Raw genomic sequence first — 26,838 nt, forward strand, 5'->3', positions numbered from 1 at the left:
TTTTGCAACAGTTTCTCTATTATTGTACTTATATTTTTATAGATTTACTGACATAGATCTCCTTAGGAAACAGATATCTGGAGATACTGTTTGTAATGGTCACATGATATATCACTGTAAGGAAGCATCTAACCCATATTCCCTTATTTGACTGAGAAAACAACTGAGATTCAAAGAATAGAAGAGAGTGACCACAAATCACACAGCAGCCTAGACCTGGTCTAGGCAGCCCAGCATGCCTGCTGCCGGGACTTCTCTACCTGGAATAGATTAAAGCCATCAGGAAGGGTCTTTCAGGAGACATGCGTCTGATGGAAGCCTTCCTAGCCAACTCCCGACCCACTTTGTGACCACAGGTATAGCGTTTTACTTTCCTACATATCTGGGTTTTTTTTCTTTCCCACATTTGTTTTCTTTAGCAGACATGTGAAAAATGTGGGCAACGATTCTCAGGAAGAGAGGACATTTTCATAATGTTCTCAGGAGGATTTGATAGGAATTTTAAGACTGCGTTTTGACCCGTGCTGGATAGATTTTGCAGTAAGCTTCTTATAAGACGTTTTTTGCTTATTACTGTCAAGTTATGAGGCACTTTAGCATTTGTAGGTGATGTAGAACAAAGTGGAAGATGGGCCAAAGCAATGAGGAGGGTGATCCCACATGCTTCCTAGGGCCAGTATGACAGTGGGAATCCTAATTACCTGCTAAGCTGCTCCCATGTGTCTGATGTAATTCATTCTCCCACAGTGCAATTTAAACCCATATACTCTTGCTTCCCATTCAGATGGGCAGTTGCCACTTAGCTTTTCCTTTATGCTGTCCAAGAAGGTTATACTTTTGGCTATGCATCTCAATGGAATCCAGTTTTAAAAAAAATTGATCATCTAGGAAGACTTCTCTGAGTAATTCAGATTGCTACCGTTTCTGGATTTTGCACCAAAGACATGCTGATTATTACATGCAATGAGTATACTACCTAAATTATCTATTTTAGGATTTTTATTTTATCAATACGTTTAATCACTTATTTTGGCTCTTCACATGATTATGTAGGAAGCCATCAAGTTGGAAACATAGGCTAATAGCTTATTGATAATACATTATAGCATATAGAATAATATTCTCTTGGCCCCCAGACTTGAGAGCCACCCTGTAGGGAGAAGAGTCTCACTCTTTCACATCATACCCATTACCGAGTGCACATTCTGTGAATATACAGTGTATTGGTAGTCATGAAAATCTTAACAGGCTAATAATAATACTTTGGATTTGTATTCTTGATAACATCAAGGAGAAGTAATGATATAGGGTAGCCTGAATCTCCTATTTGAGAACATAGCCAGTGCCATTCATTTGCACAGACTTGGAAAATTAAGGGGGATCAGGAGCTTTCTAGGATCCTATTATACTCTGGTATTAAGGAAAGGGTAGAAAGAAATGAAAGGTGACTTCCAGATTTCTTCCAGACAGGCTTCCCTGATCGGCGACAACTTTATAGTTAAACTATTCCTATGGACTTAAGATAAAAGTGAACTGTAATTGTTTGATAGTCTTGTGACTATTCCAGCTTTGACACCTTTTTAAGAAAGACCAGTCCAAGGATGTTGTTTGCAAAATACCCGATGCTCTTTATTTCCTTTGCAATAGGGTAGAATAGACAATAATTATAGAGGGAAATGACCAAAGACTTCACATTTTGTGCCTCTCTTCAATCATTCCATAGCATCCGGACATGATCACTCTTCACTTATGACTTTCGTGTGAACCTCTCGGCTCTTCACCCGCAACTTGTTGACCTGGGACTCGGCAATGTCAGCCCGCTCCTCAGCCTCCTCCAGCTCATGCTGGAGCTTGCGGAATTTAGATAGATTTGTGTTGGATTGTTCCTCCTGAGAATAAAAATGGAATTGTAAGGAACCCGTACTACACATCTTTCTAGACTCTGCAGTCTTAAGTGCAGAAAGGACTTGGCATCTACAAAGAACTTAAAATACTCAGCAGGGAATATTGTTGTCTTGCCACCTCCTGGATTTTGGTTGTCATTAAAGTGAACATTATGATTTGTTGGGGCTCGGTGTCCCATAAATAATTGCATCCTTATTTTTGCAATGAAAACATATTAAAAGCTATGCACCACAAGCAAGAAAAAATAAAAGAGCAGAGAAGACAAGAGTACTGAAATCATTCTTCTCGTTAATGCTAGCTATAAGATGACTGTAAGCTCAAGTTCTATGTCATGTTAAGGATAACTTTCTTAACAGTCTCTTTATATTGAAATAAATGTTGAATTCTATAATACCATGTTATAACATTTCCAGCAATCATTTTTCCTTGTGGCTTGGATGTAATGATTCTACCAATAGATTCCCTAGTATTAACTAACCCTTACATTGAAGGAATTAACCTGTTTAATCACTAGTGGACAATCCCTTTAATAAAGGCACTGAAGTTGCTTAATAGTGTCACTGAAGCCCTTAATAAAAGGCTTAACACTAAAGGAATCAACCTGTTTAATCACTGGTGGACAATCCCCTCAATTAAGCCACTGAAACCCTTACTCTTTTAAGGGTTTCAGTGACTTAGTTATTTATCTTTCCTGTAATTACTCTCACAAGGAAAACTGTCTTTAGTTTCATCCCTGTCCCTCCTCCCCTGTTCTCTCTTGGACAGGTTTTGGTATGAGGGTTACATGAGCTTCTTAAAATGATTTGGAAAGCTTTCCATCTTTTCCCATGCTCTGGAATGGCTTACATAGCTCAAGGATTATCTGTTACTTGAAATTTTGAAAGACCTTTCTGGACCTGAGTCCATTTTCAGAAATAGTTCTCAAATAAGTTATTCAGCCAACTTAGTAATTAAAATCTTATGAAAATCATTAATTTCTTCAAGATTTCAACTGTGTTGACAGATTTATATTTTACATTAAAAATATTTTTCTATTTGTATGGTTTGTCTCCTTTCTCATTTCTTTATTTTTTCTTCTTTTTTAAAGTAGCCTTTACACCCAATGTGGGGCTTGAACTCATGACCCTGAGATCAAGAGTTGCATCCTCGGGGTGCCTGAGTGGCTCAGTTGATTAAACATCTGACTCTTGATTTTGGCTCAGGTCATGATCTCAGGGTTATGAGATTAGGGTCCCAGGATCAGCATGGTGTCTGCCAGAGTCTCTTCCTCTCCTTCCCCCCCTCCCCCCCCGCTTATCCCCCTGCCCCTGCTCTCTCTCTCTCTCTCAAATAAATAAAATCTTAAAAAAAAATCGCATGCTCTTCTGACTAAGCCTGCCCAGTGCCCTCCCCTTTTTCATTTCTTTCCTTTTTTTTTTTTTAAGATTTTATTTATTCATGAGAGACACAGAGAAAAAGGCAGAGACATAGGCAGATGGAGAAGCAGGCTCCCTGCATGGAACTGATGTGGGACTTGATCCCAGGACTCTGGGATCATGACCTAAGCCAAAGGCAGATACTCAACCACTGAGCCACCCAGGTGCCCCCACACACTTTTTCATTTCTAATGTGAGTTTGTATTTTCTTTCTCTTATAAGTATATTTATTTTATTAACTCCCCAGAAATTATCAGATATTACTGAAAGTATCATACTAGAAAATAGTCTACTCTAATTTATCAATTTCTACCTTTATCTTTAACAGTACTACTTTCATTATTTATAATTTCTTTATTGGACTGTCAATTTTTTAAAAAATTTGATTCATAAAGCAATGAATTGTCCTCCAAGGACAGCTTTGACTACATTCTTTAGGTTTGTAAAAGTAGCATCTTCCTTGAAATTTTATTTATAATTAATTATTATTTAGTAGTTTTTTTCTAAATGAAACCAAAAATTATTTAGGAAAGTTCATTTTTTAACATATAAGCATTTGGGAATTTGTGTTTATATTTTCTAACCACTTGACAATTTTATCACACTATGGATAGATAATGTGGCCTTCATTATTTCTGCTTTGAAATTTTTTGAGGTTTCTCTGTGGATTGAAACTTTACTTTTAAAATCAAATGATTAATATTACAAATAATGAGCAAGAAGTACAAAAATGCACAAATGTTTTTAAGAAGCACAGTCTTCTAAAAAAGCAAATGGCTTATTTACTTTTAAAAAAAGTGGCAAATCTAATTATTTGTTCATTAACAAGGGACTTCGCTCTTCCCTTCCATCTTAAGGATACTTACAGCCTCCTCAGCTTGTCTCTTGTAAGATTTCACTTTGGCTTGAAGTTTATCTACCAAATCCTGAAGTCTGAGAATATTTTTCCGATCTTCTTCCGTCTGAAAGATTATGAAAACCACAGGGTCTTATTTCAAAAGCACTTGACTGTTGTGTCATTGTATATGAGTGTTTCACATATGTATGGGGAGTGTTTAGCTGATAAAAACTATTGCTGTACCTGGTAAGTGAGTTCCTTTACTCGCCTCTCGTGTTTCCGCAGACCTTTCACAGCTTCCGCGTTACGCTTTTGCTCACTCTCAACCTCTCCTTCCAGTTCACGCACCTGCAAATAAGTAGGCTCTTAAGAACTTTGAACTAATAAGGCACTGGGAGGAAATGGAAATAGACAGACATTGAGAGACCCACCCTGGCCTCCAGTTTCTGGATCTGTTTCTTCCCGCCCTTCAGGGCCAGCTGCTCAGCCTCATCCAGACGATGCTGCAGGTCCTTCACCGTCTGCTCCATGTTCTTCTTCATCCGCTCCAGGTGGGCGCTGGTGTCCTGCTCCTTCTTCAGCTCCTCGGCCATCATGGCCGCCTGATCAGCAGTAAAACAAAACCAGTTGAGAAAGGCAAGCAAGCACATTGGGATTCAGGTTTGACCACCACCGTGCTGCCCTCTGCTCACATCGGTGATGGCCTTCTTGGCCTTCTCCTCTGCATTGCGGGCTTCCTGGATAATGTCCTCCATCTCTCCCTGGATCTGGGAAATGTCTGTCTCCAGCTTCTTCTTGGTGTTGATCAGGCTAGTGTTCTGGTTAAAAATAAGTTACATTTTTTAATCATGTTACCAAATAAGTTACCATGTAACGTATTCGTAGCTATTAAAAAAATAATCTCAGATAAAAATTTGCAAGTCAGATGCCCTTCCATATTGTTTGTTTGTTATGTAGTACAACTAAATAAAATAGAAATTTTATGATATTCAGCCTCTTCAAGTACATAGTCCATAATTAGACCAAATAGCTCTGTAATTCTATAACTGCCATTTACCAATGAGACCATTCACAGAGACAGAATTATAACAGATGTTCCAATGTTCCATTTCTCCAAAATAAAAATGCCAATATTGATAACAAGGGTCAATAAAGATATGAACACAGGAGAATACAGGAAGCTTTAGAATATTTTAGGAAGTAAATCAATAATTTATGCAAAATAAAACAATAAAAGATTTCACAATAATTCAGTGAAAACAGTAGAAGTATAAAACCTGGCTGTTATATAAAAAATTTAAGCTTATATTGCTTGGGACACATAGCATTTATTGAAGTTAAGTTCTTTGTGCCAAATCCCACCTGGGTATGGAGGAGCTGGACGCGCTCACTGGCATCCAGGAGCTCCTGTTCTGCGATTTTCCTGCTCCTCTCCGTCTGCTCCAGAGTGGCCCTCAGCTCCTCAATCTCAGCCTGAAGCAGGTTGGCTCTGCGCTCTACCATGGCCAACTGCTCCTTCAGGTCCTCCTGGCCCCGGAGGGCGTCATCCAGGTGGATCTGGGTGTCCTGGGGAATGAATCATCATTGAGACACCTCGTTCTCAGGGCTGTGGTCACCCCAGTCACCTTGAGGCCCTCTTTTGAACACTTACTTTGAGGATGCCTTGGGTATTTCTGTAGTTCCTCAGGGCCTCTGCAGCCATGCGGTTGGCATGGTTCAGCTGGATTTCCATCTCATTGAGGTCTCCCTCCATCTTCTTCTTGAGCCTGATGGCATCATTCCTGCTCCTGATCTCGGCATCCAGCATGGTCTGCATCGACTCCACAACCCTGATGTGGTTTCTCTTCAGCTGGTCAATTTCCTCATCCTTTTCTGCGATTTTCCTGTCAATCTCAGACTTGACTTGGTTCAGCTCCAGCTGGATGCGCAGAATCTTTCCCTCTTCATGTTCAAGAGATGCCTTAATGACAGCAAGAGGTGATATTAGCAGGGAATGGAAGTATTGGGAAGTTATTTTGCATACCTATCCTTCCATTAATTTTGTGCTGTTTATTTTTTTAATTCAATCTATGTAGATGGACCTAAATATTTTCTGATCTTATATGTTTATAATGCACAATTGGACCTATACCTCTGCTTCCTCCAAGGCAGCCTGAATTTCAGACTTTTCTTGTTCCACTTGTTTCTTTATCTTTTCCAGTTCATGGATACGTTTCCCTCCCTCTGCAATCTGCTCAGTGAGGTCAGAGATCTCCTCTAGTGTTCGGGTAAAAGACAGGGAGAGGTTTGATCAGACAGAGGACCTAAGAGAAAGGTCCCCGAGGCATGAATATTATTGAAAGTGAAAGGGACTCACGCTGCAAGTTTTTGTTCTCTCGTTTCAAAGTTTCTAGCTGATCCAAGGACTCCTCGTAGGCATTCTTCATCTTGAACAGCTCAGTACCGAGAGAGCGGGCCTCCTTCTGGGAGGCCTCGAGTTCAGCATGGGTTTCCTCATACTTCTGTTTCCACTCTGCCAGGATCTGAAAAACCGGGAGTGGTTACTGGCTGTAAAGGACAGAGGAACACAGTGGAGAGCAGAGGCTGCTGTGCGAGGTACCTTGTCGAAGTTCCTCTGCTTCTTGTCCAGGGCGGCGCAGGCTGCGTTGGTTCTCTCCACGTCCAGCATGAGGTCCTCCACCTCATTCTGGAGCCGTTGCTTTGTCTTCTCCAGGGAAGCACATTTGGCGTTCACAGCTTCTACGTGCTCCTCAGCCGCCTGCAACCGCTGGGCCAGCTTCTTCCTTGAGGATTATATATGTTTGTGGAGAGGAGTGAACCAAAAGTAGAATTAGGAGCTATACTGAGAAGTATTGGAAACTTCATATTAAAAATATCCATCCATCCATTCAAGAGACATTGATGAGCTCCTTTTATGAACCAGTCATGGGATACAGCAGTGAGCAAGAGGGAAAAGGGGGCCCTGACTCCTAAGCTTCCAAATGAGTATAAGAGAGAAACAACAGGCAAGTGAGAAAATGCATAATAACATTATTGCAGATGTAAGTGCAATGAAGAAAAGCAAAACAGAGTAAGGGGTGGGCAGCTATTCTAGATATTCAGGGAAGGCCCCTCTGAGGAGGTAGCATTTGAATCAAGATCTGAAAAGTCATAGTGAGCTGCAGGGAGATCTCGGGGAGAGTATTCCAGACGGAGGGACCAGCAAGTGCAGGACCGCTGAATCAGCAATGAGCTTGATGTGCTTGACAAACAGTAATAATACCTCACTATCTGGATAATTATTTGTTACTCACTTCCTTAAGTAGATTTTAGCATAAGAAGGCAAGTACTATGTTTGCTTTACTCATGTCTTATTCTCAGGGCCTGAGAGTGCCTGGCAAAAGGGAGCTAATTAACGAACGTTTGTGGGCTAATTCACTGAAGGTCGTATCTTTCTTATTCAGCGTGCAGCATTTTCTACACATTCTCTCATATCTGCACACTTACTTTGCTTCCTCCAGCTCCTCCGTGCGCTGGATGGCGTCCGTCTCATATTTGGTCCTCCACTGGGCCACCTCGCTGTTGGCCTTGGACAGCGCCCTCTGCAGCTCGGCCTTGGACTCCTGCTCCTCCTCATACTGTTCCCGCAGCAGGTCACAGTCGTGGCGGGAGGACTGCAGGGCGTGGGCCAGGGCGTTCTTGGCCTACAGAGATAGTTACACCTTCATTTTACTGGGTGTGTTTAATTAGAGTTTCAAAACCCTTTAAAAGTTGGTATAAATGGACTCCAGTTAAGGTTAGGTCATACCAAAAAAACAAGAGTCTGACAACATTATTATTTACCTTTATCTCTTCTTCCAGCTGCCTCTTTAATTCCTCAATCTGTTGTGTAAATGCTAGTTTGCCCCTTGATAGCTGAGACACCAGAGCTTCTTTTTCATCTAGCTGTCGTGAAAATTCACCTGATAGACAAAAGAAATGGCACCTTTTTTTTTAAGTGAAGAAACAATTTTGCAAGCCCGTATTAGAAATAAATTTTAACTCTTACCGCCCCCCACAATGAATGCTCAAAAGATTCAATTCTCTATTGACACCATCATGCTTAATGTCAAATTTCTGATTTTTATGGTGAAACTTACATATGAATCAGAATGAATAAATACAGCTGAAATTCTGTTTGATCTCTCCATAACTAATTCTTTCTGGGTGTATGATATTGTGCAAAACCTGGGAGCCAAGATATTGAATTCTACATGGTTTCAGTTTCATTGGACTTTTGAGAGACAGGATTATCCGCTCTCCCTTTAGGAATTTGAGTTACTTTGATGTATAGAGACAGAAGCTCAGTCTGCTACAGGAGTCCTGGACCCAGGCTAGAGTGACTCCTACTCCCAATCATCCTCTCAGTGTGGCCAACTACTCCAGGCCTTTCTGGAACAGAGCTTGATCCAGTCCTATCAAAGTCTTTATCTCCAACTCTGTCCCTGAGTGACCTTGCAAGTGAGTTGAAAGTCTGAGCTGTTCAGTAGAACACACATGTTCTCAGCTGCTTTTATTAAGCTCTCACATGACCAAATCAGTTGTTTTCAACCACATCATTTCCATTCTTAGTGCCTAGAAAAGGACAGAGTTACCAGATTCGGTCTGCAAGCGTCCCCTCTGGGTGGTCAGGTCATTGATCAGCCGCTGCTGCTCCTCCTCCTTTGATTTCAGCTCACTCACTTGGTCCTCCAGAGTGCGGCACATTTTCTCTAGATTTCCCTGCGTGGGAAAAAGTAAAAGAAAGAAACAAAGATATTATAATAAATAAATAAATAACTTTTGGCATAAAATCAAATTCTCTTATATGTAATGTGATACTTAAGAATTTTTTCTTTATATTTGATTGTTGTCCTCAGTTGAAAATATATATTGAGATTTTTAAAGAGTGAACTGTGAAGTTCTGCACCCTATTCATACAAAAAAAGCCTTAAAGACTATGTTTAAAATTTAAGATTTTGTAAGAATTGTATGGTGTATTTTCTAAAAGCATGTTTATAAATACTTGATTGCCTTTCTGTACAATGAAACTTGGCTTATCAGATAATTGAGAATATTGGAGTCCTAGTTCTTCAACTGGAGCCTGAGAAAATGCAGGTGACCTTTGTTCAAAAGCTGGTCCTGTCATTTGCTAATAGTGTGATGGAGTGCACGTTACTTTTGAATTTCAGTTTCTTCATATGTTAGTGGAAATAATACAAATGCTAGTATCTTTATTGTTTACCTCCTAGATTACTGTAAAAATCAAATGACATAATGTGTGTAAAGTTCCTGTGTAAGGTATGATGTATACATAAAGGATCATTGTCACTAATAATAATTTCCCGGACTCCAGTACCTTGGCTTTAGAAACTGTTTCTACGTTACTGGCAAGATCATCGATCTCCATCTTCATCTCACTCTTCTCCTTCTCCAGCTTCTGCTTGACCCTCTGCAGGTTGTCTATCTGCTCCCCGAGCTCGGCCACGCTGTCCGCGTGCTTCTTTCTCAGTGTAGCTGCTGTGGCTTCGTGCTGCAGGGTGGCCTCCTCCAGGTCCCTGCGCATCTTCTGGAACTCGGCCTCCCGCTTCTTGTTCATCTCAATCTGGGCAGATGTGGCCCCGCCAGCTTCTTCCAGGCGCTCACTGATCTCCTCCAGTTCCCGGGAGAGGTCAGAGCGCTGCTTCTCTGCTTTGGCCCTGGAGGCGCGCTCTGCCTCGATTTCCTCCTCCAGCTCCTCGATGCGGGCCTGGGAGTTGTGAAAAGCACACACCCTTAGTTAGCTTCTCTGTGTCATCACTATGCCTCATTGCTCCAGACTGATAGAAATCCGAACTTACTTGCAGCTCTTTGATCTTCTTCTGCAGCTGAATGCCAAGTGCTTGTTCGTCTTCAATCTTGCTTTGCAGATTGCTCATTTCAAACTCTTTCCTTTTTGGAAAGCAGTAAAATATAACAATTGAGTGTAAATCCACCACTTGAAAGCAAGCTCATAGACAATTCTTTCACACTTACTTTTTGAGCTTTTCATCAAGTTGTTGTTTTTCATTCTCAATGTCCATTATGGACTCTTGGGCCAACTTGAGGTCACCTTCAAGTTTCCTCTTAGCCCTTTCTAGATCCATGCGAAGTTTCTTTTCTTGCTCCAAGGACCCTTCAAGCTAAATATAAACTATGTTTAGTCTAAAGGAATGCTTAGCTTCCTTAGCTTCCTTTTGAAGAAAATATTTTTTTTGACAATCCTGGACTTACGTCATCCACTTGCTGCTCTAGCTTGATTTTAGCTTTGGTCAGGGTGTTGACTTTGTCCTCTTCTGCCTGTAGGTCATCCAGGGTCTGCTGGTGGGCCTCTTGGAGGGCTTTCTTCTCCTTTGTCAGCTTTGCAATGGTTTCATCCAGGCCTGCCATCTCCTCAGTGAGGTTTTTCACCTTAGGGAGGAAAAAAATCTTCGCATTACATGTTTTATTTTAATGGATTCAGTTTTATGTTTGTACTCCATAATAATAATAAAAACATGACCTTTCTGTGTATATGTTTCATACCTTGTTCTCTGTGGCATGCTTCTCCTTTTCAACCTTGGCCAGGGTCAGCTCAAGGTCATCAATATCTTTCTTGAGCTCTGAACACTCGTCTTCCAGTTTCCTCTTCTTGGCCGTCAGCTCAGCATTGATCTCCTCCTCATCCTCTGCTCTCTCAGTCACCTCCTTAATCTTGGCCTCCAGCTGGATTTTGGTTTTGATCAGCTGGTCACATCTTTCCTCTGCATCAGCCAAGCCTTCAGCTTCCTTGAGTTGGAAACAAAACCAAAATTGGAAAGAAATAATGAAATATTTCACAATGATAACAACGTCAATCTCTGCTGTTGTTTCTTTGGATTTAGATTTTATGAACCACCTCCTATGTGCAATCCAGGATACACTGTGGGAAAACCAAAATGTATCCAATTCTGTTCTGTTCCTTCAGAAGAGTATATTCTCTAGTAGATTAGAAAGCCTACTTCCAAAAAGCTACCATGAATTCAGAAGGCAATTAGTGACAGAAGAGATCAGAGAAGTTATATTACGGATTATTTCTTGGATGAAGTGACATTTGAGGTGGGCAAGATTTGATTTTGTAGAAATCAAGTCTTTGGGGATGGAGCAGGAGGAGAGAAGGCATTCCAGTTGAGAATTCAGGGCGTGGCTGCTAATGAACCGCTTCTCTTTGTAGTACTAGAGGATGATTGTGATTAAGATGTTCTACATTCAAGTTGAGGCATAAAGTAATCAAGAAATTCCTGGCAATCTGCTATATTTCCAATTAAGAAAGTTGGGAGTGGACAAGGTATGAGAGGAGCTGATACATACATTCATTAGTGAGCCTCCATACCAGCCTTTGAATACATAAGAATGAAATGTGCTATGTGTGCTCATGTGGTGAATATGGTGGTTTAGGGAAGAGTCTAAGTAATTCTTTAGGGACAACAGAAGAGCATTCTGGATGGATTTGAAGGAGGTGGAAAAGAAAAACAGCTCATTTTCCTTCTGTAACCTAAAAGAAAGAATTATTACACTGCCCAAACTTGACAGAAGAAATTAATTTTAATCAACAAGAGAAATATATGATTTTGTGATGAGTAAATTATACCAAACCAATTCAGTTCACTCCGACTGAATGACAGTCTTATAAATTACATTTCAGAGTTGATGGAGGCAGTTGAAAATGACTGGTACAGGGGTGAGCAGTGAGTGGGCTGGAAGGAGGAGAGAGCTGGGGGCAGACAGAGCATCTGGGGTGCTGAGGCAGCAGTCTGGATGTGATGTGATTGGCTGTGCACATGGATTGGGAGGAGTGAATCTGGGTTTTGGAGATCAGTGGCATGGCAAAAAGCAATTCTGTAAAATGTGATATAGAACGATGACATCTGTCAGTTGTTCATATTGTGATTTAAGACTCCTGGACATGGATCAGTTTAAGGAAGTTGCAGAGATTAAAAAAAAATCACTCTCTACATGCTATCCTCCCCCTTAATATTTCATTTGGAATGGTTTTATGTGAAAATCACTTTCAAGGACTGACTTCCAAGGGAAAGGAAGTCATAACTCCTGTAGTTTGATAAAATTGTGGAGAGAATGAGTGACAATGATTGGTTCTACCTTATTGCCCCAGTCCTGGTTTGGACAACGACGGGATATATGGACTGTACTAGAATCATCAGAGTGCCTTACCTTCTCCCTCCAGTGACTGTCCCTACACTGACTGTCCAGCTCACTGCTGCTAGTGGCCAGAATCCTAGCACTTGCATCCCAATAAGCAGCACCCAGAATGACACCACCACTTACAGCCTGAACTTGGAGCTGCAGGTCATTTTTCTCTTTTAAGAGAGTGACCATTTTTTCCTCCAGTTCCTTCCTTTTCGCCTCTGATTTGGCAAGCTCATCTTTGGTTTTCTGAAACTCTTCCTTCATGGTGGCCATCTCCTTCTCGGTCTCTGCGCTCTTGAGGAGGGGTTTGATCTTGAAGAATAGCTTCATCCAGGGCCAGTGCTTGACATTCATGAAGGCACGGATGTTATACTGGATGCAGAAGATGGACTCCCTGAAACATAATTGATGCAAATTTGATATGTGTGGATGAAGAAATGGGATGAAGTCTTGGCAGTGAGAGCTGGAGGTTCTGCCCCCACCGTGTGCCTCACCTGCCTTCAAAAGCACAGATGGAGGAAATTCTATTTGGGAATGATGGTTAAGGACTCATTAATTACTCATTTCTCTACATCAGTGCCTCTCAAACTTTTGGTGCGCATAAGAATCATCTGAAGAACTTGTTCAAACACTAATTCCTGAATCTTATCCCCAGAGATTCAGAGTCAGAAGATCTGAGATGGGGTCTAAAAATTTGCATTTGTAACAAGTTTGCAAGAGACACTGATGATGTAGATCTGAGGACCACACTTTGAGAACTGCTGTACATCACTGCTTCTCAGGCTCTCCATCTGGGACACCAAGAGCAGCGATGAGGGCACTAGACTCCGGAGGGATGGGAGCACAGAATAAAGGGACTCATTAAAAACAGCATTACTGTGAAAAATCTCTGGTTTTATATTTTAATGTTATGTAAATTTTGCAGTCTACTCTGTAATATAATCACATTTTTAAAAATCTAATTCATTTAAAAAATTAATTACCCTTCCATATGGGCAATTAACTGCCTATATATATATATTGGGTTATGACCAAACTTATAATTTTTAATAAAATAGAATACAATAGAAAATATTAATGTAACTACAGGTGATAGGATTAAAAAAACTTATTTCATGTAAATTACATATATTTAGATATACACATATGTCTGAATGTGCATGTGCCAATATAAAATGCATCTCTCATCATGGGTCCCTTTCACATGCATTCTGCAGGTAGTTTGAGTTACCTGGCTCTTGAGACTTAGAACTCTGTCCCTGCATCAGATCAAATCACCAGAAAGCTACATACCTTGGTGACATTGTATTAACTTACTGAAAAAAATCTTTCACAGATAAATGCCCTTAATATTTTATATCATAATAGTTTGATGATAAAAATGATCAGATAAAAGAAGCCGTTTCTGCATCTTGTATAAAATCTCTGGGGCAGACCGGGTGGCTCAGCGGTTTAGTCCCGCCTTCAGCCCAGGGCCTGATCCTGGAGACCTGGGATTGAGTCCCACGTCAGGCTCCCTGCATGGAGCCTGCTTCTCCCTCTGCCTGTGTCTCTGCCTCTCTCTCTCTGTCTCATGAATGAATAAAATCTTTTTTAAAAAAATCTCTTTTGAAACTACTGTCTGCTCTTCAGTTCAATGTATCTAATTTAATGAGCTACCCACTAAATTCACACTGGTGTATTTTTATACTGATGTGTTTTCTCTTGTTAGATAAGAACTGCCCATGCTTTGTGCTCTCTCTCTCTCTCTCTCTCTTTAACCTGAACATTCAGAATATGTTTCATGATGATGATCCCCACCTTAAGTTTTCAGGTATATGTATATCCCCACTTCAGCATAGGACTCTTTATGTTCATTCTTGCTTACATTTGTGGCCTTATCGTATCTGAGTCTTAAGCCAACTCAGATGTGTTTCTTAAGGCAGAAAGATGGGAATAGATAAACAATTTATATTTCTACCTTCTCTCCACCATCTTCTGGTACTCCACTCTTGCCAAGAACCCTCTGCACCTGGCCTGGGTTCGGGTAATCAGCTGGGCTAGCTTGTCATCTCGCATCTCCTCTAGGAGCCCCAGAAGACCAGCTTTGAAAAAGACCTGTGTGTTGGAGGAGTTGCAGATCAGACACTATACATAAACTTCACGGGGACATAGGTAGCAGCAGATAGGCTTTAGGGATGGTTACCTTGGTGTGACCAAATTTATACTGGGTGTGGTCAATGTCGATGGATGCAAGGAGCTTCTCAGAAGCCTTCTTGCTGTCAATGAACTGTCCTTCTGGGATAGCACTTGCATTTAATACCTTGTATCTGTTTAAGTAAATACAGTTTTTTTTAACAAAAAGTCAGTTTATGATGACACTAATAGCAGATAAACACTAAATGACCTATTTAGAAAACCAGAGCTTTAAAGAAAAGTATCCTTCATTATTCGCAGGAAGGACATCCACTGTCTGTTTTCACTCCATCCCACACTCCTGCACAGTTGCAGACATTCCTTTCTGCCTCATCAGACTTTATTCTCAGGAAAAAATCCTACAATCTCGTTTACATTAAATGTAGATGACCAATAAAATATAACATGTTTTCCTGGCTAGATCTATTTGCTTTTCATGATCCTGAATCCCAGAAAGCAAATTTTTAGTGAGGAGTCTGGTAGAAGGCTCACTTCAGGTAGGAGGAACTGTCCTAATCACCTAAATTCATGCGTAGTGGTGCTTTGGGTTTTGGGGATGGGAACTCGCTGCCAACTCCACCAGACCCAGCCTTAGGAGAGACCAGCTCCCTGGAGCTGCCGCCAACCCCTTGTCCATTTGTCTCCTATTTGGTTCCCAAGATGGACCTGTCTAGGGAGGAGAAAGAGTTGCTGAGGAGCTGGTCCTGTGGCATGGTTTTGGAACCCCTGGGAAACCAGTGCATAAGGGGGAAAGGAAGCACCAGAATGACTCACTGGGAGCTCTATACCTGCATGAGAGAGTTCCTAACTCAGCCACCAACACCCATGTGACTTTGGGCAGGTAGCTTAATCTCCTAGAGCCTCAGTTTATTTGTCTATCGAAGGAGGTGTTGATAGTACCTACCTCTACTGAGGTTTTGTGAAGATGGAAGGAAATAATCTAAACATATTACACATGAAAAAAATGGTAGTTCTCATAATTACTGAAAGTAATGTATATACCTATGGGTTAAGCCAGGAGCTCAATAAAGCCCAGAAAAGTCTGGAGTGCAAAATATGTGGTATATCTAGATTTGAGAAAATGCTCTGCATCACTTGCCATCAGGGAAATACAAATCAAAACCACAATGAGATACCACCTCACACCGGTGAGAATGGGGAAAATTAACAAGACAGGAAACAACAAATGTTGGAGAGGATGCGGAAAAAAGGGAACCCTCTTACACTGTTGGTGGGAATGTGAACTGGTGCAGCCACTCTGGAAAACTGTGTGGAGGTTCCTCAAAGAGTTAAAAATAGACCTGCCCTACGACCCAGCAATTGCACTATTGGGGATTTACCCCAAAGATACAGATGCAGTGAAACGCCGGGACACCTGCACCCCGATGTTTATAGCAGCAATGGCCACGATAGCCAAACTGTGGAAGGATCCTCGGTGTCCAATGAAAGATGAATGGATAAAGAAGATGTGGTTTATGTATACAATGGAATATTACTCAGCTATTAGAAATGACAAATACCCACCATTTGCTTCAACGTGGATGGAACTGGAGGGTATTATGCTGAGTGAAGTAAGTCAGTCGGTGAAGGACAAACATTATATGTTCTCATTCATTTGGGGAATATAAATAATAGTGAAAGGGAATATAAGGGAAGGGAGAAGAAATGTGTGGGAAATATCAGAAAGGGAGACAGAACGTAAAGACTGCTAACTCTGGGAAACGAACTAGGGGTGGTAGAAGGGGAGGAGGGCGGGGGATGGGAGTGAATGGGTGACGGGCACTGGGGGTTATTCTGTATGTTAGTAAATTGAACACCAATAAAAAATTTTAAAAAAAGTTAATAGCCTTAATGTAAAGGAAAAAAAAAGCCTTAATGTATAAAAATTTTATATTAAAAAACATCCCAATAGAAAAAAAAATAAAAAAAATAAAGGTGTTTTGAGGCTTATGATTTTTCCCTCTTTTTTGTGGCAAATTAAACACGAATAGAAGTATATTTTTCACAAAATTATTTTGCTTGCAGTAAGTGTATTTATACTAAACTTTAAGATGCACCATAATTCAGAGAGTCTGACCTCTGTTTGAAGTCTGCATAAAGGATCCTGCTTGGGAACCCCTTCCGGCAGATGCGGATCCCTTCCAGCACACCATTACACCGCAGCTGGTGCAGGACAAGTTCATGCTCCATGGCCCCTAAACGTATACATATAGATTACACTGTTTGTTTTTTAAAGGAAGTATGGTGGTCATGCTTTGTGCCTTCGTTCTAGGGCTTCTTACCAGGAGTTTTTGTTTCATTGGGGATGATACAGCGCACAAAATGAGGATGGGTACTCCTGAGGTTGGTCATCAGCTTGTTCAGATTCTCCTGTAAAGTCAGGGAAAAGCCTGTTATCTCCAGTTTTAACCATGGTTATGAGCATTTGGTGATGTCTATAAACTCAATGTCTATGGTTGAATTGAAAAACCATTGTGGACCATTTTCATGTAGGGTAACACCTTCCTATCCTTCTCCTTAGTACCTCTTTCTCCATTTGGGTTGGGTTACACATGAGAAGCAGCCTGACATGTCCTACTTCCTCCCTGGTCCATGGCCTCCCACAGGCCATTGCCTTCCTATACTAAATGGCCACACTTTCTTCTAATCAACTGCATGGTTTTCCAATGAGGACATGCAAGCCTGCACCACACTGGGGCTTTTTCTCATGAACATAGCTCTCCTTTTCAACTCAATTAACTTTCAGGCATAAGTGTTATCTAAAGGGGAATAATCCTACCAGTTATAATTGAGGACTCACTGAATTAAGGGCAAGGATACCATATTAAGTTCCTTATAGGCTAGCTGCTGGATCTTCATTAGCATTAGTGCTAATTTAGTCTCTCTTAGTACCGTGCCATTGCTTAGTTTCATGACTTGACTAGACTATGAATGGTAGAATATTCAGTTTTAGAAAATTTCCTCTGAAATATTTGGTATTATTTGGCTTGGCATGAAAAATGAGCTAATAATTCCCGAGTAATGTAAATGTCTTCTCTCCAAAGCTAGATTAACAGAAATCATTAATCAATGTCAGTTTTTTCTCAATGACTTGTGGAAAGAAGACTCTGTACTTCCAAAAACAAATTCCTAAAGTAACTGGGGAGTGTCACAATTTCTTCCTTACCCTGAAAAGGGCAGACACCGTCTGGAAAGAAGAGCCCTTCTTCTTGCCACCTTTCTTGGCACCACCACTTGCCTCTGGAGAGCAAATAAGAAAAGATGTCATTTAAATATAGTTTTGAACTGACAGGGCTATTTCTTGCTTATTTATTGCCAATTTTTGCACAAAAATCTGGTGGAGCAGTTTTTGGACACTACTGGCTCCTCTGTTGGAACTCGAATGACTCTTAGCTGTCAACGAGGCTTGTACCCACTTTTCTGTGATTTCTTTCCTCTATTAGAAGATGAAGTGAAGGGCATTCACCTCACTGTATAAAGATGGATCCGTAATGTCAGGACATTTGAGGACACAGTAACTTCAAAATCATCAAATTAGTCTAAATAGGGAGAAGTTTGTCACTCTAGCCTTAAATATCCCAGATACTCAATATCCAGCAGATGTGGAGGAAGAAGCAGGAGAGAATCATAGAAGCTGAAGCTTTTCATTGATTGAGGTCCTAATAGTTCAGATTTTTTTAGTATTACCTGCTTCGGCAGTTTGAGCCCCAGAGAAGAGGTAAGCTAGAGTTTTCATAGAAGACTTCTGGTACAGCCCAACCACAGTCTCATTGAGAGGGTCCTTGTTCTTGTCAAGCCAGCCAGTTATATTGTAGTCCACAACGCCGGCGTAGTGGATTAGTGAGAAGTGTGCTTCGGCCTTGCCCTTGACCACCTTGGGCTTCTGGAAGTTGGCAGACTTTCCAAGATGCTGTTCATACAGCTTGTTCTTGAAGGAGGTGTCTGTGGCCTTGGGGAACATGCACTCCTCTTCCAGGATGGAGAAGATGCCCATGGGCTGGATTAAAGCAAAATGCATATAGGGTGAATATGAGCTGCAGGATTAACCACAGAATTTAAGAGAAGAAGTTACTGGCTGGACAGATCAGGCCACCTTCTCAATGAGCTCGATGCAGGCAGCCAGGTCCATCCCGAAGTCAATGAAGGTCCACTCGATGCCCTCCTTCTTGTACTCCTCCTGCTCCAGCACGAACATGTGGTGGTTGAAGAACTGTTGGAGCTTCTCGTTGGTGAAGTTGATACACAGCTGCTCCAGGCTGTTGAACTAAATAAATACATGTGTTCACTTTTCTCTTGAGCAAATTTGAGCATTTGTACATACACAACTTCTTAATTTAAACATATATATTGAATAGCCTTTAGATTACATATATCAAAATCATTGGGGTGGGGGAGCAGTATGAAATCTGTTTCCTCTACTGCCATTTTACACAGAATCCTATATTGCATTAATGGTTAGTCTCTACACTGGCTAAAGTTTACTCAGGGATTTTTCTGAGTTCCTATTTCATCATTTCACTTTTATTCCATTATCTTTTCCATTTTCTGTTGACTCGAGCTAATGGATAAGCTATAAGGGGCTGGCTGGGAGGGGTCTCTGTTGTATGGAAGTTACCAGGGTCAGCTTTGCCAGTGGACAATAATTGCCACTGCTGTCCTTCAATGTGAAATGAAAACAGAATTAAGATACCAAATATCATACACAGTGTGATAACACACTTGTGTTAAAAAAAAAAAAAAAAAAAAACCTCCAAAGCATTAACATTAGCTTGATATAAATAGTGGAATTATTGGGGAACACTTTCCCTTGATTTTTCATATTTTCTGCAATGTCCAAGTTTCACTTTTATAATTAGAAAAAGATAAACTTCTTGAAAACTATAAGCAGGAAAAATATAGTTCATCAAATAGGGATTTTTATCTTATAATATCACATCAACGAGAATAAATGCTGACTTTATAAGTCATCTTTGCTCTGCTCTTCTTCTCTTGTCTAAGTGTTTTTGAATGACCTCCCACCATATATTCAGAACATGTGTGTTTCACAGGATTACTTTGAGATGTTTATGTTAACTTCTTTTGGTGCTGTGGGATTTTTAGAGGACCCCCCTGCCACCGGAAACTAAGCTAGCTCCTAACTCCCTTTGGGTCCTGTAGCAAGTCAGAGTGCTCAAGTGCATTATTTCTCATAGAAGGGGGACTGCTACTGCAATAAATAATTAGCAGTTACCCCATCATTCACTTTTAAGTTTCAGCATAACTTTTTGGGAGTAGTGAGAGAAGGTTATAATTTTCACAGATTTCTTCTTATTCATATTTTCATTGCCTTATTGCAAAATCCCCTTACCAACCAGCTACCAACTCACATCAAATATCTCAAAGCCAGCGATGTCCAAGACCCCGATGAAGTACTGCCTGGGCTGCTTGGTGTCCAGCTGCTGGTTGATGCGGGTGACCATCCACAGGAACATCTTCTCATAGACAGCCTTGGCCAGAGCGCCCACTGCGTTGGTTACCTTGAAAAACAAAAATGTATCTCTTGAGGTTGTCAGAGGACTATAAAAATGCTTGATTCCTGTCACTGAATTTGAGTTATGCACCTACCTGCTCTACAGTCTGGCCTTTGGTGACAAACTCATTGCCGACCTTGACCCTGGGGTAGCAGAGGGCTTTGAGCAGATCAGCAGAGTTCAGGCTCTGGAGGTAGGCTGCTTTGTCAGCAACTGAAAGGAAGAAAGGAAGAAGAATGTTATTATGACCCAGAGCAACCCATTTTCTCAGAAAAAAAAAAATTAAGCTACAGATATTTCATGGGGTGTTTTCAGAATATCTTTTTGAGCATTCTTGCCCATTTTTTTCACTAAGTTTAAGACTTTGATTATGGGTAGTGTGTCCTAAAGGACTTCAGAAATAATAGGAAACATCTATCTAGAGGATCTCTGGGTGGCTCAGCAGTTTAGCGCCTGCCTTCGGCCCAGGGCATGATCCCGGAGTCCCGGGATCGAGTCCTACATCGGACTCCCTGCATGGAGCCTGCTTCTCCCTCTGCCTGTGTCTCTGCCTCTCTCTGTGTGTGTCTCTCATGAATAAATAAATAAAATCTTTAAGTAAATAAAATCTTTAAGAAAAAAATAAACATCTATCTAATATGATGCTTCATATAGTATATTATTTGAGTATACTTTAAAATTCAATTCTTAAAAATGAATTTGTCTTCCTAAAAAAACTCAAGGGTAATATGTTAACAATGTGATTTTCAAACAAAAAAATCAGGGAGATGTCTTAGTTGGTACCTTCAGTGCCATCTGGCTCAGCCTGCTCCTCCCGCTGCTTCTGCTTGAACTTCAAGTTACCATAATGCATTACGGCCCCCGTGAGCTTGTAGATGGAGACTTTCTCTTCATTGGTGAAGCCCAAAATATCAATAGCACTCTGCCAATATAACCAAGAGGATAACTGTTAGGTTATGATCCACACACTTACTATTCATCGTTCACTTTCTGATTCCTGACATGTTGGTCACACTGAGGAAACTATTGTTGCTAATAGGGGTGCAAAGAACTCTTCAGTGTGGGTGTGCAGGGAGTTGGTCAACCAAAGACCAGCACTGAGCATTAGAATGATAGGTTCAGACCTCCTAAGATTGAAAAAGTAAAGAGACAGAGAACAAGATAGTAAACTTAAGGAACCTGTTATTTTGAGAAGTGGTACAGGTCTCATTCAAGTAGATTACCAAAAAGTGGTTTAGATAAATTCAGAAATTATAGACCTTTAAAAGACTATTAAGGGAAAATAAAGTGTTGTGAGGCATAGCTTCATCTTTTTGGTTGACTCGAGGTGGCACATCCATGCTCATCTTTGAACCCTCTTTTGCTATTTCTACTAGAAACTGAATATTTATCTGGAGGGGCCATTGCTCTAACCCAACATCATCAGTCTAACTTTCTTGTGTTCTACTTACATCTGTTGCTATCAGCTCTTCTTGATCATCAATGCTAGCCACACTGATCTCCCCTTGACTGACAAATGGGTAGTCATATGGGTTGGTGGTGATCAGAAGCATTTCTGAGTACATGGAACAGAGAAAAGGAAAGCAGAATTATCCCCTTCATTTAGATGTCTAGACGGATTCTAAGACACTGTGAAGCCAAAGAAGTTTATCACATATGGGGAAAAGTTACATCTGTAATAATTATCAGTATAGTGTTGACTATTTAAAATAAAAAATTGGGAACAACCTGAATATCCTTAAGAGTGTATAGTTAAATAAGTTATGCTTATCCCTAGAATATAACACCATGCGGCCATTAGAAATAATAATGTGGAGCTACAGCTAGTGACATGGAAAAAACCATGATACATTATTGCCCAATGAAAAAAGTACATCACAGAAGAGCACTGAAGTATGGTTCCAGTTATTGTATGTATGAGTATCTATATGTAAAGGTATATATACAGGAAATGAGTAGGATGATATTTACCCAGTATTCACAGTGGTTATTTCATAGTGATAGAATTTGAAGGCATTATGTTCAGTTTTCCTTTTTGATTTTTATAATAAGCATACATAAACTTACAAAGCTACTTTCAAAATCAAGGTGATAAACCTGACAAAATTTGGTCATGGAATGCTAGGATGGACCATTCATGGAGAGGTACTGATGCCATAGTTCTGGAAAGGGATTATGACATTTCTTACCAATTAGTTCTGGTTTCTTGTTTGATGTGATCTGATAAAAAATATGATAGCTTCTTTCAGCCTTAAGCTGGAAAGTAACTCTAGACTTTTCTAACAGATCTGGAAGGAAATAACAAACAGAGCAATGCAAAAATTCACATGGCTTGAAATTTTTACTTTGTGTTGACTTTATAGATTATAAGAAACAGAAATGACCAAAAAGGAGATCCAAGCACTCACATGTTTCAATATCAGCAGAAGCCAGCTTCCCTGTAGTGCCAAAGTGAATTCTGATGAATTTACCCTTGAAAGGAAAACTAATATTACTACTTTGTTTTTATGTCACATCAAATCTTTGAGAAACTCAAAATACTTAGAATGCTAATGTGTTAACTGTTAAATCAATCCAGAGACTCTTAGGCAGAAGAGGTGTATCTTCTATTTTTTAGGCAAAAGAATTTTGTCTTTGATTTTCATATTATGAATAATTGTAGGTAATGACAGATAGGAAAGAACTCAGATATAGGGCCACATATCTTTTTAGATGGAACTCAGATCCATGTTATGACATGCTCTGAGGGAAAGGAGAGAACCCGATGCCAGTATAATGTGAACAAAAAAGATTCAGAGAATGTATTCACAAACATCTCATACACTTTGACCAGTGGGCAGTGTCTGTACTAGTGTCTGAGACTTACAAAGCGGGAGGAGTTGTCATTCCTCACAGTCTTGGCGTTGCCAAAGGCCTCCAGTAGGGGGTTGGCACTGATGATCTGATCTTCAAGGGTCCCCTGCAAAGGCAAGAGCAGTCGTTACCTCTGGGGCTCCAGACTTCCTGAGAGCCTGAGAGTCTTGAGTCTGGCCCCAGACCCACCTGCATTTTGCCAGAAGTAGCTTCCTCCTTCTTCTTCTCTCCAGTGACTGCAATTGTTGCAAAGTACTGGATGACACGCTTGGTGTTCACGGTCTTCCCGGCACCAGATTCTCCACTATCAAATAAAAAGCTAAGTGAGATGAAGTTCCAAATGTGGCAGCTACTGAAGCCATGAGAAGAAAGCATAAACTTTACTTACGTGATCAGGATTGACTGATTCTCTCGGTCTACAAAAAAGAAATCATAGACATTTAATGTTGTGGGGGGTTTTTTGTTTGTTCATTTGTTTTTTGTATATTTGTGAACAGTAAGTGAAGTAAAAGGAACAAACTAAGTATTTTTCAGACTAGCCTTTGCAATCCCTAGGGCTTCATGGACCCTAAGCCTCCAGTCTTTTCCAGTGCCCCTTTCAAGTTCCTCAGTACCTCCCCACATCCCACCCCTGCCTCCTGCACAGGTGCATCCATTTAAACAGAGCACTGCAATGAAGCACTGGACCTTTTCTCTGTAATACTCTGCCCCTAAGGACATCTCAAAAGTGGACCTGAGCCTTTGGTTGGATTTAGATGACAATGCCAGTAGTGAATATTTACTGAAGGTGTAAGACGTAATGAAAAATAGGCATTTTAGCATTTGGGATGGGGTAAATATAATGCAGGTGGTAACTTTGGAAGTAATCACGGCTTTAGTCATAGTTTGGAGGAAAGGTTCATTTTACTCTTTTACTCTCTCTGAAGACAGATTCTCCGAGTCCTTTCCCCAAGCAGCTTAGATTGCGCTGGCTGAGGCAATATTCTAGGAAGAAGATTCATGGCATAGCTGTCTTAATGTCAAATATACCTTAAAATCTGGAGTTCATTCAAGTTGGCTTTGGGAAAAGGGCAATAGCTTGGACCTTGTATAGAAAGGGCATTCATTGGTCATAGTTTCTGATATTGAGGATAAGGCCACAAGGGCAGATCTTACTTTTCTGGTTTTTGGCTCTTGGCAATGGAAGCACAGTTTCTATGTGTGATTATGTGTGTACATACACCTAAATAATGTTTATAATTTTTGCTCAAGCCTTTTTAGTTTTTGAATCATTCAAGAGTAAATTCTCTAACTATGGTGAGCCCCTGTTGACTTTTAAAAGTTGAAGAGATGGGGATGCCTGCCTGGGTGGCTCTGTGGTTGAGTGTCTACCTTTGGCTTAGGACGTGATCCCAGGGTCCTGGGATAGAGTCTCACATCAGGATCCCTGTGGGGATCCTGCTTCTCCCTCTGCCTATGTCTCTAACTCTGTGCGTCTCTCATGAATAAATAAACAAAATCTTTTAAATGAATGAATAAATGAATGAATAAATAAATAAATAAATATTGAAGAGACCAGTAGCAATTGCATGATGGTAGGGATTGCAAGTCAACTTTTACACACTCTCCTTCCTGGACCACCTCCCTCACAAATATACCATAACCAAAGGACCTAAAGAATGTGTTGAGACGGTTCGGGTCTCTTTCTCCTACAGTTCTGAAAAGATTATGCACAAAGCACTCAACTCACCAGTCAGCATAAACTGATAGGCATTGTCAGAGATGGAGAAGATGTGGGGTGGGGCCTCCTGGCGCTTCTTGCCTCGGTAGGCCGTCACCACCTCGGGGTTGTACACCGGCAGCCACTTGTAGGGGTTGACAGTGACGCAGAAGAGGCCTGAATAGGTCTACGCAAGGGAATAAGAAAGAGCAGCTGTCCAAAGGCTTCTCCTGTTAGGTGTGCAATTCACTTATTAAATGAATTCTGACTACAGGAACACTTTAAGTAAGTACCCTACATTTCTTGAAGGCATCAGCATGAAAATTAGTTGGAATTTTTAGCAATGAGATAGCAAAATCCTTGAGGGAAAGGCTCACAATTTCGACTTTTAATTGTTCCTCTTGGAACTTATCACAATGATTTTCACATAGTAGGATCTCCAAGGGTTATTTTTTTTCTTTAATGTGTAGCATGAGACATTTTTATTGTGTTTTAGAAGATATGCATGTTTTTCTTTTGCAGCATTAAGATCATTCAAATTCGTGGAAAGAGGGGCACCTAGGTGGCTCAGTGGTTGAGCATTTACCTTCCGCTCAGGGCGTGATCCTGGGGTCCTGGGATCGAGTCCTGCATCAGGCTCCCCGCAGGGAGCCTGCTTCTCCCTTTGCCTACTCTGCCTCTATCTGTGTCTCTCATGAATAAGTAAATAAATAATCTTAAAAAAAAATCATGAAAAGAGAAGTTTGGACACAACCAAAGTGCCGAACGAAATGGAAGCAGTAAGGTGAACTGTGGTAAATATTAAGATTAATATGATGCAGGCAGGTAGTCAGGTAAACCTGAAAGTATCCAGTGATACTGGGGCAACATTTGCAAAATACTATTAAGCTCTCAAGATCTAAATACATTACAGTTAAACAAGGGAGATTTTCAAAATCTTGGGTAAATGTGTAAAACAGGCACTGATTAGTCAGAATAGACTCCAATCACCAGGTACTACTGTGTGGGTGTCATCCAGCTGAGCATCAGCATTGGCTGAACTACACAAAAAATGTCAATGTGATGTAATCGGTTCGTTTCTAAGACGTTCACCAGGTGTGTATTACATGCCAGACCCCTGCAGGGCACCTGGAATAAAGCATAAATGAGATGCATTCCTTGGGGAGCTCCCAGTCTACAGTCTACACAGAGGGCAGACGTATGAGTGGATGATGGTGGGCAACAAAGGTCAGTGCTGTAGCCAGGGCGGAGACCAAAGGACACAGCATCCCTCTCTCCCTGGGGAAGATGGGAGCTTTCTTCAAGGAGGTGGTATTTATGGAAAAGGGACCTTCACCAAAGATACAAATTGCTGTCATCTTGAAAGACTGAAAATGAGTGAGATTTCATCTTTCAAACATTATTTTTATGTGTTAAAGTATAAGTGTATCATTTCCCTATGGATGATTCTCCACTGGCATGAGTGGGGGGCAGGTGGGTAGAAATGTAGGCCCATGGCTGAGATATAAATAGTAGCTGTTCCAGTATTTGTTCAGGGGATATGTGGCAAACCCAGTCCTTGTGGACAATGGCCTTGCCTGGCTTTGGATGGGAAGACAGAGGATGAAGTACTGGCTGTTGTGTTGTGCCTTACAACAGCAACTATGAACCTTTTAACTAGTTAACTACTGTACTAACTAGTTAACTTGTGTGCTGACTAGTCGTGCTACTGGTGAAAACGAAATGGGTCTCTGCTTTTGACCCATTTATACGACAGTGGAAGTGGGCTGGCAGGTCCCTGGTGATGATGATAATAAAGACCACTTGGAGGGGGAGGCACTCACGTAGATCATCCAGGCTGCATAACGCTCTTTGAGGTTGTACAGCACAGCAGGCTCGTGCAGGTGAGTCATCATGGCCATGTCCTCGATCTTGTCATACTTGGGAGGGTTCATGGGGAAGACTTGGTCCTCTTTCACCGTCAGAGTCTGGTAAACAGGGAGGACAACCATTTATGTCAATTGTGAGATCATACAAAAGTACTGATCAAATGTGGCCAGCTCCAGGGACTCTACTCACTGCTCCCGCTTCGGTCTTCACTGTCACTTTCCCTCCTTCTCTGCTCTGGACAGTCCCTTTCACAAAAGATTCTTTGGGCTCCGCCACAAAGACTGACGTCTTGGCATCAAAGGGCCTATTCTGGGCCTCAATGCGCTCCTTTTCAGACTTCCGGAGGTATGGAGCCGCCTCCCCGAAAATGGCCATTTCCTGGTCTGAACTCAT

General features: G+C 41.0%; 1 protein-coding gene and 1 long non-coding RNA gene across 2 annotated transcripts; one reads left to right on the forward strand and one right to left on the reverse strand.

Annotated features, from left to right (window-relative positions):
- On the forward strand, window positions 1-2,306 carry LOC119871852. The gene is made up of 2 exons (XR_005359504.1): window positions 1-356; window positions 1,724-2,306. It is a non-coding gene; the product is annotated as an uncharacterized LOC119871852 (long non-coding RNA).
- Window positions 1,737-26,838, reverse strand: MYH2 (myosin heavy chain 2). The gene is made up of 38 exons (NM_001076795.1): window positions 26,635-26,838; window positions 26,400-26,543; window positions 24,607-24,763; window positions 23,266-23,293; window positions 23,067-23,181; window positions 22,891-22,983; window positions 22,433-22,496; window positions 22,214-22,312; window positions 21,476-21,579; window positions 20,808-20,946; window positions 20,119-20,237; window positions 19,881-20,030; window positions 18,608-18,778; window positions 18,202-18,511; window positions 17,681-17,754; window positions 16,797-16,884; window positions 16,592-16,709; window positions 14,525-14,648; window positions 14,300-14,436; window positions 12,478-12,733; window positions 10,699-10,941; window positions 10,408-10,584; window positions 10,171-10,316; window positions 9,996-10,086; window positions 9,515-9,904; window positions 8,772-8,898; window positions 7,981-8,099; window positions 7,645-7,841; window positions 6,758-6,941; window positions 6,515-6,680; window positions 6,290-6,414; window positions 5,810-6,118; window positions 5,521-5,724; window positions 4,851-4,976; window positions 4,590-4,760; window positions 4,402-4,506; window positions 4,187-4,282; window positions 1,737-1,889 (listed from the first exon to the last, which is right to left on the reverse strand). Exons 1-38 carry the CDS (start codon window positions 26,836-26,838, stop codon window positions 1,737-1,739), a joined length of 5,823 nt encoding a protein of 1,940 aa, NP_001070263.1.

This window comes from Canis lupus, chromosome 5 (genome assembly GCF_011100685.1).
Source record: "Canis lupus familiaris isolate Mischka breed German Shepherd chromosome 5, alternate assembly UU_Cfam_GSD_1.0, whole genome shotgun sequence".
NCBI lineage: Eukaryota > Metazoa > Chordata > Mammalia > Carnivora > Canidae > Canis > Canis lupus.

Bases quoted from the DNA above. Each gene is read 5' to 3' on its own strand.
- MYH2 (NM_001076795.1), bottom strand. From the start codon at position 26,838: ATGAGTTCAGACCAGGAAATGGCCATTTTCGGGGAGGCGGCTCCATAC. The intron at 22,984-23,066 runs GTGGGTCTGGGG...TTGCCTTTGCAG, and splicing joins CTACTTCTGGCAAAATGCAG to GGGACCCTTGAAGATCAGAT. The intron at 10,317-10,407 runs GTAAGTCCAGGA...GTTTATATTTAG, and splicing joins TAGAGCAGCAAGTGGATGAC to CTTGAAGGGTCCTTGGAGCA.